General features: G+C 43.7%; 1 protein-coding gene across 2 annotated transcripts in view; it reads right to left on the bottom strand.

Annotated features, from left to right (window-relative positions):
* Positions 1–1,418: 1,418 nt before the first annotated feature.
* LOC139336333 (unconventional myosin-Ic-like) overlaps positions 1,419–15,787 on the bottom strand; it is a 52,791-nt gene continuing 38,422 nt past the window's right edge. For both annotated transcript variants that reach the window (XM_070970401.1, XM_070970400.1), the window contains exons 5-32: positions 14,965–15,045; positions 14,400–14,579; positions 13,326–13,424; positions 12,468–12,578; positions 11,436–11,507; positions 11,092–11,211; positions 10,405–10,478; positions 9,823–9,928; positions 8,645–8,725; positions 7,943–8,034; positions 7,570–7,664; positions 7,115–7,161; positions 6,906–6,986; positions 6,255–6,360; positions 5,236–5,353; positions 4,706–4,819; positions 4,435–4,511; positions 4,266–4,334; positions 4,066–4,150; positions 3,729–3,888; positions 3,479–3,562; positions 3,274–3,367; positions 3,137–3,192; positions 2,907–3,042; positions 2,747–2,817; positions 2,537–2,634; positions 2,229–2,328; positions 1,419–1,610 (exon numbers count right to left, since the gene is read on the bottom strand). In XM_070970401.1, the coding sequence (XP_070826502.1) occupies positions 1,584–1,610; positions 2,229–2,328; positions 2,537–2,634; positions 2,747–2,817; positions 2,907–3,042; positions 3,137–3,192; positions 3,274–3,367; positions 3,479–3,562; positions 3,729–3,888; positions 4,066–4,150; positions 4,266–4,334; positions 4,435–4,511; positions 4,706–4,819; positions 5,236–5,353; positions 6,255–6,360; positions 6,906–6,986; positions 7,115–7,161; positions 7,570–7,664; positions 7,943–8,034; positions 8,645–8,725; positions 9,823–9,928; positions 10,405–10,478; positions 11,092–11,211; positions 11,436–11,507; positions 12,468–12,578; positions 13,326–13,424; positions 14,400–14,579; positions 14,965–15,045 (2,634 nt within the window). In that variant the 3' untranslated portion in view covers positions 1,419–1,583. The remainder of the gene's footprint in view (positions 1,611–2,228; positions 2,329–2,536; positions 2,635–2,746; positions 2,818–2,906; positions 3,043–3,136; positions 3,193–3,273; positions 3,368–3,478; positions 3,563–3,728; positions 3,889–4,065; positions 4,151–4,265; positions 4,335–4,434; positions 4,512–4,705; positions 4,820–5,235; positions 5,354–6,254; positions 6,361–6,905; positions 6,987–7,114; positions 7,162–7,569; positions 7,665–7,942; positions 8,035–8,644; positions 8,726–9,822; positions 9,929–10,404; positions 10,479–11,091; positions 11,212–11,435; positions 11,508–12,467; positions 12,579–13,325; positions 13,425–14,399; positions 14,580–14,964; positions 15,046–15,787) is intronic.

The raw sequence follows: 15,787 nt of genomic DNA, 5'->3' as shown, positions 1-15,787 counted from the left end.
CACTACTTAACACATCTTATTTTGCTTGATTTATAGAAAAAGCCAAGCTGTTTCCCTCTAAGCTAAGCCTTCCATGTCCTGGCTGTAGCTTCATATTTAGCACACAGACATGAGAATGCCATCAATCTTCTCATCTAGCGCTCACCAACAAAGCAATTACATGAATTTCCCAAAATGTCAAACTAGTCCTTCGAAAATGCCACATTTAAACTATTACTAGCTTTGATCTAAAAGCACTGTTTTTGGACTTCACGTGCCTTTTACCTAAACAACAATATGGCTTCAAACTGTGAGTTTTAGTCTCGCATTTTAAACGCTGTTTGTACGACGAAGAATTGTGAAAAAAAAAAAGAGAGAGAGATTTATTGGACATTGCTCAAACCCTCGTCAGGTGTGTCCATCAGACCAGATCAGTCACAGAGACACAGACGCTCCGGCTCTCTAAGAGACGGCGGGCAGGTCAGGGAGGAGGCTGGAGAGGCAGAGGAGGGAGAGAGGAGGAGATGGAGCCACTGCAGAGAGAGAGACGCTGGGACCCAGCAGTCACAGCATGCTCTGTGTTCAGCTGATGCTTCAGCCATACTCAGTCAGAGAACCACGCTTTCTATTCTATCTACACGTAACTCGACTCATCCTCGTGTTGAGCGTCATGGTTTTCATACATCGATATCTGGCTCAACTCGCTTGTGAATAAATTAGTCATGGAGAAAGGCACGAGCACCTGGGGTCACGGCGAATGACTGCTGCCTCCTGTCATCTTTCTTTTCTCCTTTCTCTTGCCTTTTCTCACATACTTTGTTCCTTTTCACAACATTTACACAGTATGCTGTTGATTTAATGTACTGAATCAATCGTGACTCTTATTCTAACTCTACACACAGATTTTTGAAACGTTTTCAGTTTGACATCCAACGATTTCTTCTGATTGAGTGAGCCACAGACGGACACTACCATACTTTTTGTGCCAGAGCATCTCCATTTGACTGAAAGGTTATTCTTCCTCAACCTCTCAACAGCTATCCTACATACAGTCAGCCTTGTTCTACACACCTTCATGCCTCAGTAACAAGCCACCCAGCCTGGTTTGAAAAGTAGCGTCAGCGAGACGATCGAGCCAGTAAGTCGAGCAGAAACAGTAAACTGGGAAAGAAAAGAGGCAACAGGCAACAAGTAACCCTAATTTTCATCAACAACAATCCCCTTCTTCTCATTGTTGTCTCTTATTCTCGCTCTTCCCTCATTGTTTTCTTGGTCATGTTCCCAAATAAAGCACAATAAACATGCATGGTGCAAGAAAAATGCACCACAATCTTTGTTATTCCTTGGCCTCATATATAAAATCAGAATGTTCAAACAGCACAGTATTAATCCCAAAAATATAATATATAAACATAAATATATCAATTAGTTTTGCTGGATTTTTATTTGTTTTTGTTTTTTTAATTGGAAGCACATGCCAGCCATGTAGTGACAGCTGGCATCTGATTGGCTTAGGCAGAGCGGGGTCTGCGGTCATGTGATTAAAGGATGGGAGAGGTCAGGAGTACTCAGGTCCTGATGAGTGTGTGTGGTCAGAGTGGCCATCATCTGGAGTTCAGTCTGGGAGCCGTCTGAAGACGTGCAGGGGAGAAAGACAACACATCAGGTCAGAGGTCAACAGGAAGTAAACTTCACTAGAGTAAAATTCTTCTCGGAATATTTTTGTTAACCTAATTGTCAAATTTTAAGATATTTGATGTGCAATAGCAGAATCTTTTTAGCCACTTGGGGGCAGTGCAGCAAGCTGTAATCACAACATTGAAGGCCCTGTTTTCTCAATCAGCTTCTTACTCTGAGGTTTCACATGAACATAATATTTTCTGCCAGGATGAGGAGCTCAGGTTGTTTCACATGAGAGATTTTCTTCTGAGGGAAACGTCTGGCTCTTGAGCTGCTAAATGATCACTGTTTGAGGCTGGGCAGGCCATAAAACCAAAACAGCGAGCTAAAAGAGGCTAAAAGGCTCAGTGGTACTGAGGGGAGCTGCTGCCTCGCCTTTCCTATTTCATACAGTCATTTAAGCCATTTGTTCAGCCCTGCTGTGGAAAATCTTAAACGCGATGAAAGTCGGTATTAAACAGCACAGGTCATCGGCATTAAAACTGCTGTTCTGCGCTGAAGTTTGAATAATCTAAGGTATTTACATAGCTTCTAATTTAGACAAACTGATGAAGACTGAGCAGACTCACCACAGACAAATGCCCGTTCTTAGCCTTGGCCACCAGCAGTTCTGATCCGGGTGTGAAGTCTATGATCCCCTCTTTGCCCTGACCCACTGTAAACTTTATACTGGAGGAGAAACAGAGGGATCTTAAGACAGAGATTCCTGCTTTTTACCACTTTTGACCTGCAGGTGCTGAAGTGTGTAGGAGGTGAGATTTCAGTATTATGTAAAGGCAGAAACACAGACAATCAAGATAAGACTTCACTTAAGTGAACATCTGAACTATAATAGTGAACATTCCAAGTGCAGGTACAACGTGTTTCTGCTCCTCACCTGCCCTGGTTGATGTTGATGCTGTTTATTTTGTCGGCACAGATCGCAATCTTGGTCAAGGTCTCAATCACGTGGTCGCTCTGCAGAACCACATCTCCCTGTAAGAAACCATGGTTCAGAAAGAGAGTGAAAACACACAGCAAAGTGGATTTACACTCTGACGCCTGGTTCATTTCCAGTGATTCATGTATAATGTGTCCTTGCTTTCACCTTCTGTTTGTTGTCGTCACTGGGCACATGCAGAACAAACAAGCCGTCACTGAGAGAGCTGACTGAGACGCCTGCAGGGGAAGGACAGTTTGAATGAGACGTGAATCCAACCCTGCCCACACCCAAAAGAAGCTAAAGAGAGTGGCTGTTGACCTCTGACCTTTCAGAGCTCCGTAGTCAATGCGCTGCTTGAGTTTGCCCTCCTCTACGATGACAGCGCTGTTAGCAGTGAGCAGCAGCTGGCGGGGCCGAGCCTTGTAGCCTTTTCTGTCGTACTTGGTGACTGGCACTGCATACTGGGAACAGAAGGATGGCGGTCAAAACACTTGATGGATACGCTTACAGACAGCATGTACAATGCCCTTTGTTTTGTGACTCTGCTCGACTAACCTTCATCTTCTCAGTGCCCAGAGCCTGCAGCACCTTGGGGTTAATGTCCTCTCCATCTGAACAGGAGGACATATGCCGTCAGAGTCTTTTACACGGAATGCAATTTGATGCCTGAACACATTGTGTCTGTGCCTTACTGAGTCTTGTGCTGACAAACAGTTTGGGCACGCTCTGTGGGTAGTTGTCCTTCTTGTCCTTGAACATCTCGCTGGCGATCATCTTCTGCTCCATCTATTAAAACAGATTTGATTACAGTCCAGCACAGGAAAGACGCAGCCAACAAGTGACCTGTTAGTCAGATCAGAAGGAGCGTGTCTTGACTGGCGATGTGACAATATTCACCTGGTGCTTCCATTCAGGACTGATCTTCTTGCAGTAGCTCCACACCATGTTCTGCATGCACAGCTTACGCAAATGCTCTGATGCCTAAAGACACAGATAGAATGCTTTCACAATAGCTCTGCTGGCAGAAAAAAACGTGCAAAACATCAGATTTGATCCTTAGCTATCCTCTGTCCAGAAAACCGAGTGCACGTCCATGTTGACTTGCTGTGCATGTGTGTTTGTGTACCAGCGTGTGTTTTATCCCAACCTCAGTGAGAGCAGCTGGAGGTGTCGGCCAGCTCTTGTCCAGGACGGTCTTGGGCAGGTTCCTGCACAGTGTCATGAGGAAGGAGTAGCGCACGTAATCCAGGAAATACTCATTCTCTGGACAGCGCTCTTTGTGGCGGTAGATGAAGCCTTTGATGAACCTGAGGATGAGACCAGCAAGGCAATAAAAAGATTTAAAAATGGAAATTAAATGGGTTTGAATAATCTATATGTATTATCCTCATTTTAGAACCACACATTAGCACTCTGAATGAGGTGTATTTCTCACTGTGAGTGTATTGTGCCATCTGCTGGTCTGACACTGTATTGCTCTGTACCTGCGGATAGTATTAGCAGCCTGTCGCCTGCGCTGGGCCCTCCTTCTGGCCAGGATCCCCCTCCACCATGCCTGGATGGCAATAGCTGCAATGCACAACGCATACATAATCACAAACAAATAGATTTTAACTTGGAAAGAAATTGTAGCTGTTAAACTCTAACATGACTTTAACAGAAGAACATGCGAATGTTTCCTCACCTGAGGTTCTGAGTTTCTGGTATTTGGACCTCTGGCTGTAGCCTCTCCATCCAGCCTGCAGCTTGGTGGCTGTGGAGTGACAACAAGAGAAAGGAGCCAAAAGGGTTTTAATGTGTGATGATGATGAAAATGTTTGGCACAAATCTTCTGTTTTGTCAGAGGCTCTCACCAAGACTGTGTTTCCTGGTTTCTAGAGCATCCTCGGTGGCGAACAAGGTCTTTGGGAAACGAATGAAGATTTTGGATCTAGAGGGTGAGTTTAAAGTGAAACACATTAAATCCAATATATTTTCTACAGCATTAAAACTCAGAGTGCTTTACAGACAAGTGCAGCTCAGGGTCAAGAAGAAGGAAAGGGAAGATGACAAACATCATAAAACATCTATTTGACTCATGAAAGCACACATTTTGGCATCCGTATACGTTAGCATGTGGCTGACCTGCCCAGTTTGTACTCCTCAGGCTTGTATCCCAGGTGTTTGACCAGTGTGGCCACTCCATCAGCCAGTTTGCCCTGCCAGTTAGGCCATGTGTCTGGACACAGGGACTTATACCTACACAGACACAAACAGCAGTAAATACTAGAATACTGGCTCAGAAACAAAGCCTAAAGGTTAGAAAGCACATGATTTCAGCAAAAGACCTGTCTTTAAACTCCCATCACTTCTACAGCTCAACCACCAGCCTGAGAGAGGTTCTGTGCAGCCGTCACTTCATAATGAGGAGTGTAGGAGTGTCAAGATGAGCTAATGGGTAGAGCTGAAAAAAACTAGTTGATGGACAGAAAAATTATCTGATTATCTGATAACTGATTGATGGTTGAAGTTGTTTTTCACAGTTGTATCCTTCATGTCACCTCTCATTGTCTTTCTTCATATTGGTTGCACACTAGGACACATGAACAGTGTTTTTAATGGGACTGTACCTTGCTGATTAAAAAAAAAGAAAGAAAAGGCAAGTGGCTGATCACCTCTGTAGGAAGACCTCGTAGCGGCGTCTGTAAGCAAAGCCAGCTCTCCTCACCCTCAGATTCTCCATCAGTCCCAGATACTTGACCTGGTGACGGATCAACACCTCGTCAAATCGAACTGGGACAGAAAGAGAGGGGGAAAGAGTGGGAGAGGGGGATGGAGAGCAGAGTCAAATCAGTCTGAGAAAAATGTTATGTCTGTTGGACAAAATGAACCAGAGAAAACCAGTAAATGCTAAACAACAGAAGTAGGAGTGACAGAGGACAGAGAAACAGTGTGAAAGTAACAAAAGGCCAACTGTGCAGAGAAACAAAGGCCGGCCCGATATACTGACGACCACACGGAGAGCTGCACTGCAGCTCATGCAGCTGAAAACAAACTGTTTTTGGTTAGAATTAGCAAAAACACGGGATTAACGTGAGTTTCTGGGAAAATATTATCTTGTTCAAGCAGCTTAGCAGCTTTAACAAAGTGTGTTTACAAGAAGTGTTACGTGAAGCTGGGATCAAAACCACTGAAAAGCAATGCGTCATGACATGTGTCATCTCAAAAACTTGATTTTTTTTTTCAAGGTTTACGAATTCAGATAGAGAACATTCAGCAGTCTGTTAATACACACACACACACACACACACACACACACACACACATATATATACATATATATGTCACATCATTGCAGCTTGGACTGATGACATTCAAACTCAAATTCAAATTCAAGATGAAAAAGTCAAACTTGAACTTCTGAGCTACGAAGGATCATCAATCAAGCCTGAATGGAATCAATCAGATCTCTGTATTACCAACTCATCTTTTTAAACATCTGTCTACTGTGTGTAAAGTACAAGAGGAAGAAGTTTCTCTTATATCCTGGATGTTCAAGTCTGAACTCCACAGTTTCTATACTGTCACTCAGCACTTGTAAATGGACTGATAACTCAAGACTTGAAAGGATACTTCAAGCATTTCTACATTCCTATCATGTACCATACTAAGAAAAAAAAACAAGACTTCATACCTGCTTGCTTGGAGTCATTGGGCTTGATGCAGCGGACGTACGACGGCTCCTTCGACATGAGGATCTCCATGAGTTTCGCCAGACTGGCTTTGAACTGGGTGGCTGCCTGGAGGGGCAGACACAAAGAGACAGAGAACGGCCGGAGGCTGGTTAGGAAGGGATGTAGAGGTGCAGGTGAGAGGAAGGGAGAGGAAGCTGGTCAGTGACTGAAGGTAGAAAAGGAGAAGAGTGGATGCACACGAATCAAAGCCTGTCGCAGAGATAATGACCTAAGAAGAGCTATGAGAGCAGAGGGGCTGATGTGACTGGTAGTCCACGAGAGACTGAACACTGGGCCCAGTGTGGAAGACTGGGACTCTAACTTGCCAGCTTGTGACAGTTCCCTGTTCAAGTGTGTGTGTCTTGTGTGTTTGTGTGAAGGGCATACGAGTGTCAGGGCATTCCTCAGTGAGTGGGAGGCTGCAGAGAATCCCCATCAGACCGCCCACTCAACACTGCAGAGGGGAAACACACTGCTGTTTGTTTTGCTGTGGGAAACTATGCTGGGATGCATGAGAGTATGATATATAAGAATGTGGAAGACAGGCAGGGAAACCTCAGGACACAAACAGGGAACACACACACACACACGCAAACAATAAGGTATCTCACCGTGTCTGGGCGCTTCTTGTCACTCAGCTCCTCCCTGTCAAAACACTGGGTCAGGATCTTGTTCTCTGACATACACATGACCTGCAAACACAGACAAAAGACATTTTTAACCTCTGAAGCAGGCAAACACTGTACAACTTTTCATAATGTACCACACCATCCAAGTGAAATACAGTTTGTCTTATAATCCTCCCAAGTCATTATCTCACCTCTTTTAAGTTCCTGAAGAGCAGGTCGTTGTTCTTGTCCAAAAATCCTGAGTGAGAGAAGATGGAATAAGATTTTTAATGCATGTACTGACTGATTACTTCCACTAAGGGCTCCACACTATCATTTGTCACTGAATATATCCATTAAAGTCTGATCTCATAGCCATTTTACACATACACAGTAGATGTGCTATTCATGAACAGGGATTTTTTATTTTAATGTGAGCTGTAATCTCACACAGTAATGCAGTGTGAAACTGAGAGCAGCAGAAAGGAGCAGCAGTCATGCTGCTCTCAGCAGGTTCTTTTGGTTTAAATGTGTGTTATGTTAATGGTGTTGGTATTTAGTAGTGGAAATGTGTACTGCATGCCTGACCTCTATGCCAATTTCATCACAACACCAAACATTCAAGGACTTGAGGTCACACTGGACTTGTTTACAGCAGCACACACACCATTGACATTGTAGTTGACCTCTCCAGCGTAGTGCAGCAGTCTGAACTCATCACGGCCCATTACCTTCCGGGTCTTTGCATCAGCCAGCTTGTGACTGCAGGGAAACACACACAAACACACACACACACACACACACACACACACACACACACACACACACACACACACACACACACACACACACACACACACACACACACACACACACACACACACAGTATGGATATATCAGTAAACAGACATGTTCAGGAGTTAATTCGTCTGGTCCCATCAGTTAGTCAAACACCAGACTTTTAAGTCACCAAACTGCTTTGGCTACATTAATGGCATTGCAGTAGTGTAGTTATACAAGACTTTAGGAATCAAACTGACGTGACAAAGTGTGGGTGTCCTCCAACGGTGTCCTCTAGCTTCTCTAGGAAGGTTAAATCACTGGCGTCTCCAGGTCTCAGACACTCCTCATCCTGTGATAGGAGGACAGAAAGAGCAGCAATCAGTTATCATCTTACAAAGACTATGTCCCTATATCATTTACATGAATATGATACTAAGTTGGCGTGTGGCAGGATCAAATCAATGGATTCATCATTTTTACTTTTATTACCCACTGACTGAGCACAAAAAGGAAAAGTTCAACCAATGCGAAATGTGCTCATTCACTTGGAGCATGGAGCTAGTGCCAGGAGACGTTTAGCTTAGCTTATAGGCCTACCAGCACCTCTAAAGCTCACTCATGAATACAATGCATCTCGTCTGTTTAATGTGTACAGACAACAAAAAAATGGAAAAACAGCAAGTTGTGATTTTACATGGGTTATGTTCTGGACGTTCTGTGTTTGGCCAAAGACACTGATTTCCTGGAGTCACATTGACGACAAGACACCAGGATTTCCTTGAATGTTAAACTTGTCCTGCAATATGCCTCCTTATCTTTCCACAAGGTGTTTGAGTGTTTTATACTTTGGCATAAATCCACTTCCAGAGTGATTTTAAGTAAGTAAGCTTCCTTTTGGGAAAAAAAATTGTTGTTTCAAATTGTCTGCAGCAGAGACAGAGTGCAGCGTGTCTCCTCACCAGTATGGAGATGATGCCTTTGAACTTCTCCTCCACCAGGTCACAGATGATCTTGTTGTTGAAGTACTGCACTGGCTCCCACTGCAAAGACACAAGCCCTCTTCAGGTTAGAGATCAGGCGAACATGGACTTCATCATGGGCATTAAGTGGCCTTGCCTGGCATAATGAACATAATGAAATTAACTCACAGCCAGCTGTTTTCACTGTCCCAACGTAAAACATTCCTGGGACCTAAATCTAGGCCGATGTGTCAGTCTAAACCTGATACAATTACAACTGCTGTCAGCTATTTAATGAGTGTACAATCATCTGCAGAATGCCAGGAATCCTCGCACACAGACACACTGCTCACCCACTTGAAGTGGACACACACACGAACACAGAGCCCCGCGGGCTGCAGTATTAGGTTATGTTAGCACTAACAGCCACATAATTTCCACAGAGATGACAGAGTGCAGCCCACGGTCCTGATGTCAGATAATAATGGGCTCTTTGAGAGGTGAGTCCAAGTTTCTCCCACAACCTGCTCTCTGACCAGTGCATTTATATTAGACTGAACACAAGAGGCCCTTGTTCCAAAGAAGCGAAACAAAGCAACATAAATGGGGCAAAGACAAAAGGGAGCAACTGAGGAGCGAGCTCAAGAGAAATCTTTCTATGCAGACCTCTTTTGACATGCTATTTCCTTAAGAGGTACCATTTAATATTTTAACTGTGGATAAATAAAAGACACTACAGCAATTACAGGGCTAAATGATTCATTTCTAATGGGACAGCTTCTTCCAAAAAATATGTGCACTTGCTGCAAATCACTTTGAGTGAAATAGCAGAGTAATAAATCAAATTACCAGTTTCACATTGACAGACAAAACTGCAACCACAATCACATTAGCAGCTCTTTGGGAAGCCTAAACTCTGGCTGAGGGAGGTGAGACGGAGTGATAATAGAAGGTGAAAACAAAACATTTAAAAAAGTGATAGGACTGGAAGAAGAGAGGAGACTAAAAGCAAAGAGTGCAGGTGAAGGTGGATCCATGGGAATAAAATAGACCGCCTTTCCACATGAATCCATATCTAGAATTCACATGTAAATGTAGCTAATGTGGGAAAAACAATGGAGGCGGGGCTGAGGGGTGACAGGGAGGAGACTGAGGGAGAGAGGAGAGTGACGTCTGACCGTGATGCCTTCGGACTCGTACTCCTCCTGCTCCGACTTGAGGGTGAGCTCGATGAAGAGCTGCTGCAGCTTCTCGTTACAGTAGTTGATACAGAACTGCTCAAAGCTGCAACACACAACAAGAAGCACCACAGCTGAATGAAAAGAAACAAGGCACAGGCTCCCAACATGCTACTGCTTTTCAGACTCACTTATATACACAGTGGTATTACCATAACTCATTCGGTAGCATATAAACTTGGGTTACACAAACGCTGTGTAGGTTAATGATTGATCATCTGACAAAACTCTTGGCACAAGGTCCACTTACTGGGAATTTCTGGAGCTTACAGCTGCATCTCAGTATATGGGGTTTACTCCAGCTGCTCTGGAACCAACTGAACAGCAGTTGATGAGGGCCATGAGATGCAGCTGAAAGCTTGAGGAAGTGGACCTTGTTGTGGGGGTTAGTTTTCAGTACATTCAGACTCAGATGGAAATGTAGATGTTGAGCAAACATGCTACAGCTGACGTACAGTTAGTGTTCATGTTCAAGGAGCTAAGGGTTAAATCCAGCATGAACCAATATCATTAATACTGTACCTGTTGTTCTGGAAGACCTCAAAACCATAGATGTCCAGCAGGCCAATGACAGAGTAATTCTTGTAGGAGTCGTCCTGTTGGACAAGAACAATAAAACTCATCTCCTCATCTGTTTGAAAGGGAAAGCACTGGAACACATAAAGCCTTCAAATAAAGATTGTACATAAATCATGATTAAGAATTAAATTACAAAATAAAATGTGCATTGAAATGAAATTCAGCTTCCTCCCAGCTGACTGATTAGGTGTATTCAGAAGAGGTTGTATTTTGAGGATAATATTTGTACACAATGAGTATATGGATCTATCTATCTACCTTAATGAAAGTCATATAGACATTATTGATTCATTATATTCTGTAGTGTTGAGTTTTGTTCACCTTGTGAGCTTCTAAATGCCCACAAGGTGGAGCTGTGCTATAGTAGATTGAAGGGGAGATGCCAGCATGCTCTGTACTGCAGTGTTGGATAATGTCTGGATTTTGTTTGAGAAATGTAATGAGAGTGAATTTAAGTTTCAGTTACAGTTTCAGTGAAAATGTATCACCATTTTCTCAATGTGCGGTTATATGAAGGCACTGCAGCGAGAAAGTGTGTGTGTGTGTGTGTGTGTGTGTGTGTGTGTGTGTGTGTGTGTGTGTGTGTGTGTGTGTGTGTGTGTGTGTGTGTGAGAGAGAGAGAGTGAGTACCGTATATGCCAGAGAAGCGTTGATCTTGTTAACCAGCCAGGTGAAGGTGCGTCCATACACTGCTTTGGACAAAGCATCCCGAGCTGATGAGGCTTGCTCTAGGTTCAGCGGGCTCATCAGCTGATGAAGAAACACACGCGCGCGCGCACGCACACACACACACAGAGGGGGGAGAAAGGAGTACAGACAGGCAAAGACAGACAATGACAGTTCAGCAGGGACTGCTAGACAAGTTACAATATAATTACAGTGGACCAGGCCAGACATTACACAGACAGGAAAGCTTTGTATATAAATGCTTATCACACACTTGATCTACAATGAGAGTGTGTATCCACACTTACCTCCTCTCCCTTGGCAATTATCTTCTTGTGTGTGAGTGCCTCTGTCAGCACTGCCCCATTCACTCCTAACAACTGCAAAAACACGCCAACATTAGCAAGCATCACAGACTCACCAATAACAAATAAGTCATCTCCAAAACAGGCCGACGTCATGCCACTCAGCGGCAGTGACAACCTCCATATGGTATCCGCAGATTGTGTCTAATGAAGTATAATTGGAAAATTGAGGCGGGAGGAAATTGGGAATGTCCAAAAGCGTCCAAAGTATGATCCACATTTCTAACGCAGAGTGCACATTCCTGAAATGAGACTTCACCAGCATTTGTTGAGTCGACGGACATGTAAATTCTACAGACAGTTTGAGGAAGAGGTTTACTCGTAGAGAATTTCAAACTCAATTCCAAATCTGTATTTATATGGAACAATTTTTGGGAATGACTTCGCTCATACAGTGCCTCAGATATTGTGCACAACCAAAAGGACTTTAATGAGAGCAGGCTTTGATTTGAACACAACTGTATTTTTATGGAGGGCTTGCAACAATATTGTTGCAAGTGCAACACTATGGCATTACAACACAATGTGACTGGATAGGACTGACTTAATGACTTAAAAAAGTTAGCTAAAGTTAATGGATACGTGATTAAAGCAGATAGTTTAAAGTAATGGTTAATGATTGAAATAGTGAGCTAAAAGTGGTGGATAACTCATGAAATGTTAAAAAGTAATCAATAAATTGGTAAAGTAGATATCTTACAGCAAGAGATAAACGATTGAGACATCTAGCTGCTGCCTTTATGATTGGTAGTGGCACAAATGCAAACTTGAATAAACCAACCTAAACATTAACAGTTCAACTGTTGAAACTGAAAAGATATATTGTAACAAAATTCACTTCTACATAGGTGGGTGTCGATGAAGAGGCACTTGAGTCCTCCTGACCTGGCTGTACAGGTACATCAGATCAGAAAAACTCCATCTACCCTCAGCCTGTTGGGAGTCTTAATGAACCTGCTTGGTGCAGACTCTTACCCTGGCCAGGTACTTTATCTGTGTGTCAGAGGTGATGCACGCATTGCCTTCTTCCCCGCCATACTGCACATTCCCCAGGTGCAGCACACTGGCGATTATGTTCAACAACTCCTACGCAGAGAAAACATGGGGAGACAAATGAAGGATACATAGTTACAAAGAGGTGGAGAGTGGAGACAGAAGAGGACAGTCAGGAGGACGGAGAGAACAAAGGTGAAGAGATGAGAGGCTGTGGCACGATTAACTGCAGAGGCTATCTTTATGAGAGACTAGGCAGATAAGGGTGGATTTGACTAAAATCAGGTCAAGAATTCAACAGGACAGCAAAGTAGCGATGTGCTCACCAAGTATCATACTAGAGTCATACACACACACCTGCTCTCCACTCTATGAGCAGTGTGAGATCTAAAAAGCTCTGGCAGTAAGCCCAGACTCAGGAACATGTAGAAAGACTCCCACGCTGAGCACAAACAAGTTCTCACCATATAATAACAGACAGACAGACAGACAGACAGACAGACAGACAGACAGACAGACAGACAGACAGACAGACAGACAGACAGACAGACAGACAGACAGACAGACAGACAGACAGACACACACACACACACACACACACACACACACACACACACACACACACACACACACACACACACACACACACACACACACACACACACACACACACACACACACACACAACAAAAATAGCGCAGGCCTGAAACAGAAAGTGCTTCGGTCCCCTCAGGCACACTGACTACTTTAGTGTTCACAGTGAAACCTGAGGTAAAAACTGTAGGTGACGAAACAAACAACATGATGGCGTGATTAACGGAGCATGGACTTGGTCCTTACCTCCACCTCTTCCTCGTTGAAGCCAATCACACTCAAGGCTTTCCTCACCACCTTCCAGTCACTGCGATCGTTGATGGAGCTCACTTTGGGACAGTTACCCTGTGGAAGACACACACACAAAAAACCTTTAATTACTCTGAACACTCTCTATTTATCAACTGTTTCAGCTTTTTATTTCCTTGTAAAGTTCTGAACATGTCCAGCAAAATCCGATGTGCAAAGAGGTGTTTACATGTCAAGTAAACACCTGTTTATGTGTGATGTAAACACCCATTTGCACAAACACTCGCACAAGGTGTTTTTCCTCAGTGGCTGTCTTCATTGAGGGGAGAGTTCAGCTTGCGCCTTGAGGCAGATTTGCCCCCTGAGGAAAGCTCCTCTCAGTGCACTGAGAGCCTATTAAGCAGAACTCCCACTGGGACACACACACACAGTACAGACCAATGACTTATGACAGGATAGAGAGGAAGAGCAAGAGTGAGTGAGCAAAGAAAGACTTACTGCAAACTTCCCAGCAGGTTTAATGGCTTATAGTCATCTCCAGGACCAACTTGTGGCTGGAGAATTACTTGATTGACGCTTAAATTATGAACTGGCATTGTCACAGGTTTACCCATGAACAGAAAGATCCTGTTGATTTATGCATACGTGGAAAATAAACCACATTCCAAACACAACATTCACAAGATACTGATACTGGAGCGTATGTTATGGACACCAGTTTGAATTGTTTAAATTCTTTCTGAGAAATCATGCTCATTTTTTGCGTGATGGGTGGGTCTAAATACAATGAAACCCATAAGCCTCAGTCGTCGTTGCCATGGAGAAGAGGCCAGTCAGAAGCACGAATCAGAGCAGTAGGAAATTCAGCACACAGGCTTGCACATTCGACCTTTAATCAAAAAACCAAACATTTTCTAGCAGCATTCTATATCCGTTGTACTGATTTAACAAGGGAGTTTCTTGTGCATCCAAGCTGGAGATGTGCTCCAAACATGAATCATGTAAGACTGTCCATAGGAAAAAATGATGGGGCATTTATTTCCAGAACCAAAGGCTCCCAAAGACACTCACTTTGACCAGGTACTGGTACTGCTGAGGGTTCCTCTCCAGGCCCAGGCGCCTCAGCAGGTCCTCCTCCCCTCCCTCGATCAGCTGATAGAAAATGTGGAAGTTCCTCTCCCCATGGTTCTGGTGGACCACACGGGACTTCTCCAGCAGGTAGTTGATGATGTGTCCTCCGACTGGGGCACCCTGCCGACGGGATAAAGGCCAGGAAGGGAAGGGGGAGGAGGAGGAGGAGGAGGAGGAGGAGGAGAGGGTAAGGCTGGGGTACTGAGGTGTGATGTAGGGTTGATGTAACATGCAGGTTGTTTTGCATAACATAACATATTTTGTGTCCCCACGAGAAAGGGACACAGGGGAGAGGAGTAATGACGAACAAAGTATATTTACACTATTACTGTTACACTGTTGTTAACATTATATACAAAGCAACAGAGCAAAGATTTGCTGATTTGGTTTCAATATGTTGCCGTAACAATACTTTTCGTTCTTGCAACAATCTGCTTCCCTCTGAAGGAAGACTTGTTGGACAGCGCTGCAAAGAAGCTGCAAATGTAAATCAAACTCTGCTCACCTTGAAGTCAAACTGAATGTCCATGTACTTGCCAAAGCGGCTCGAGTTGTCGTTACGCAACGTCTTGGCATTGCCGAAGGCCTGGAGAGAGGACAGAGTGGGATAAAGAAATGAGAGGAAGGAGAGGAGTAATAATTGGTGGATAAGGAGGTAGAGAGATAATAGGGACCAGAGAGGACAGTGTGATAAAGACAGGATGGCAGATGAGGAGGCAGCAGTGAACAAAGAGAAAAGCACCGGCATTAGGGGCCCTGAAGCGCTGGTCTAGGACAGTAGCACGGATTACAAGGCATAGTGTACACACACACACACTTGTACACATCTGGAAAGCATCTGGTAGAGACATGCCAGACATCAAACAAGTGCTTCTGTAAACTGCAGTACCCCTCTATTGCCTTCATCTTCCAAAAGACAGAAACAACAATGACTTAGTCCTTACGGTTTGGCACACAAAACATTAGAATATGTAGTATATAAGTGTATGTGTATGAAAGAAATGCTCTTGATGCTGAAATGTATGTGTGTATCTAAACACATGTGTTTTCATACTGTATTCAACAAATGTGGGTTTTTGAAAACTGAGCCATAAAGACGTCAATTATACAAAAAATTATTGTTTTAGTGTGTTTTGATGACTCTCATGAGGGCCGAGGAGCCTCTAAGGGAGCATTCACACATACCTGTCATAGTGGAGGTGAACAATATACAATCCAAAATTTGTTCCCACTGAGTCAAAGACTTTATATGTGACAGATGAATCAATAACTGTAAGTAAAAACACTGGCTATTTACTGGATTTCCATCATCTTCTGTGCATGTATAG

Source organism: Chaetodon trifascialis, chromosome 9, assembly GCF_039877785.1.
Source record: "Chaetodon trifascialis isolate fChaTrf1 chromosome 9, fChaTrf1.hap1, whole genome shotgun sequence".
In the NCBI taxonomy this organism is placed as follows: Eukaryota; Metazoa; Chordata; class Actinopteri; order Chaetodontiformes; family Chaetodontidae; genus Chaetodon; species Chaetodon trifascialis.
The sequence above is the reverse complement of the archived record's forward strand: the minus strand, read 5'-3'. Positions and strand labels throughout refer to the sequence as shown.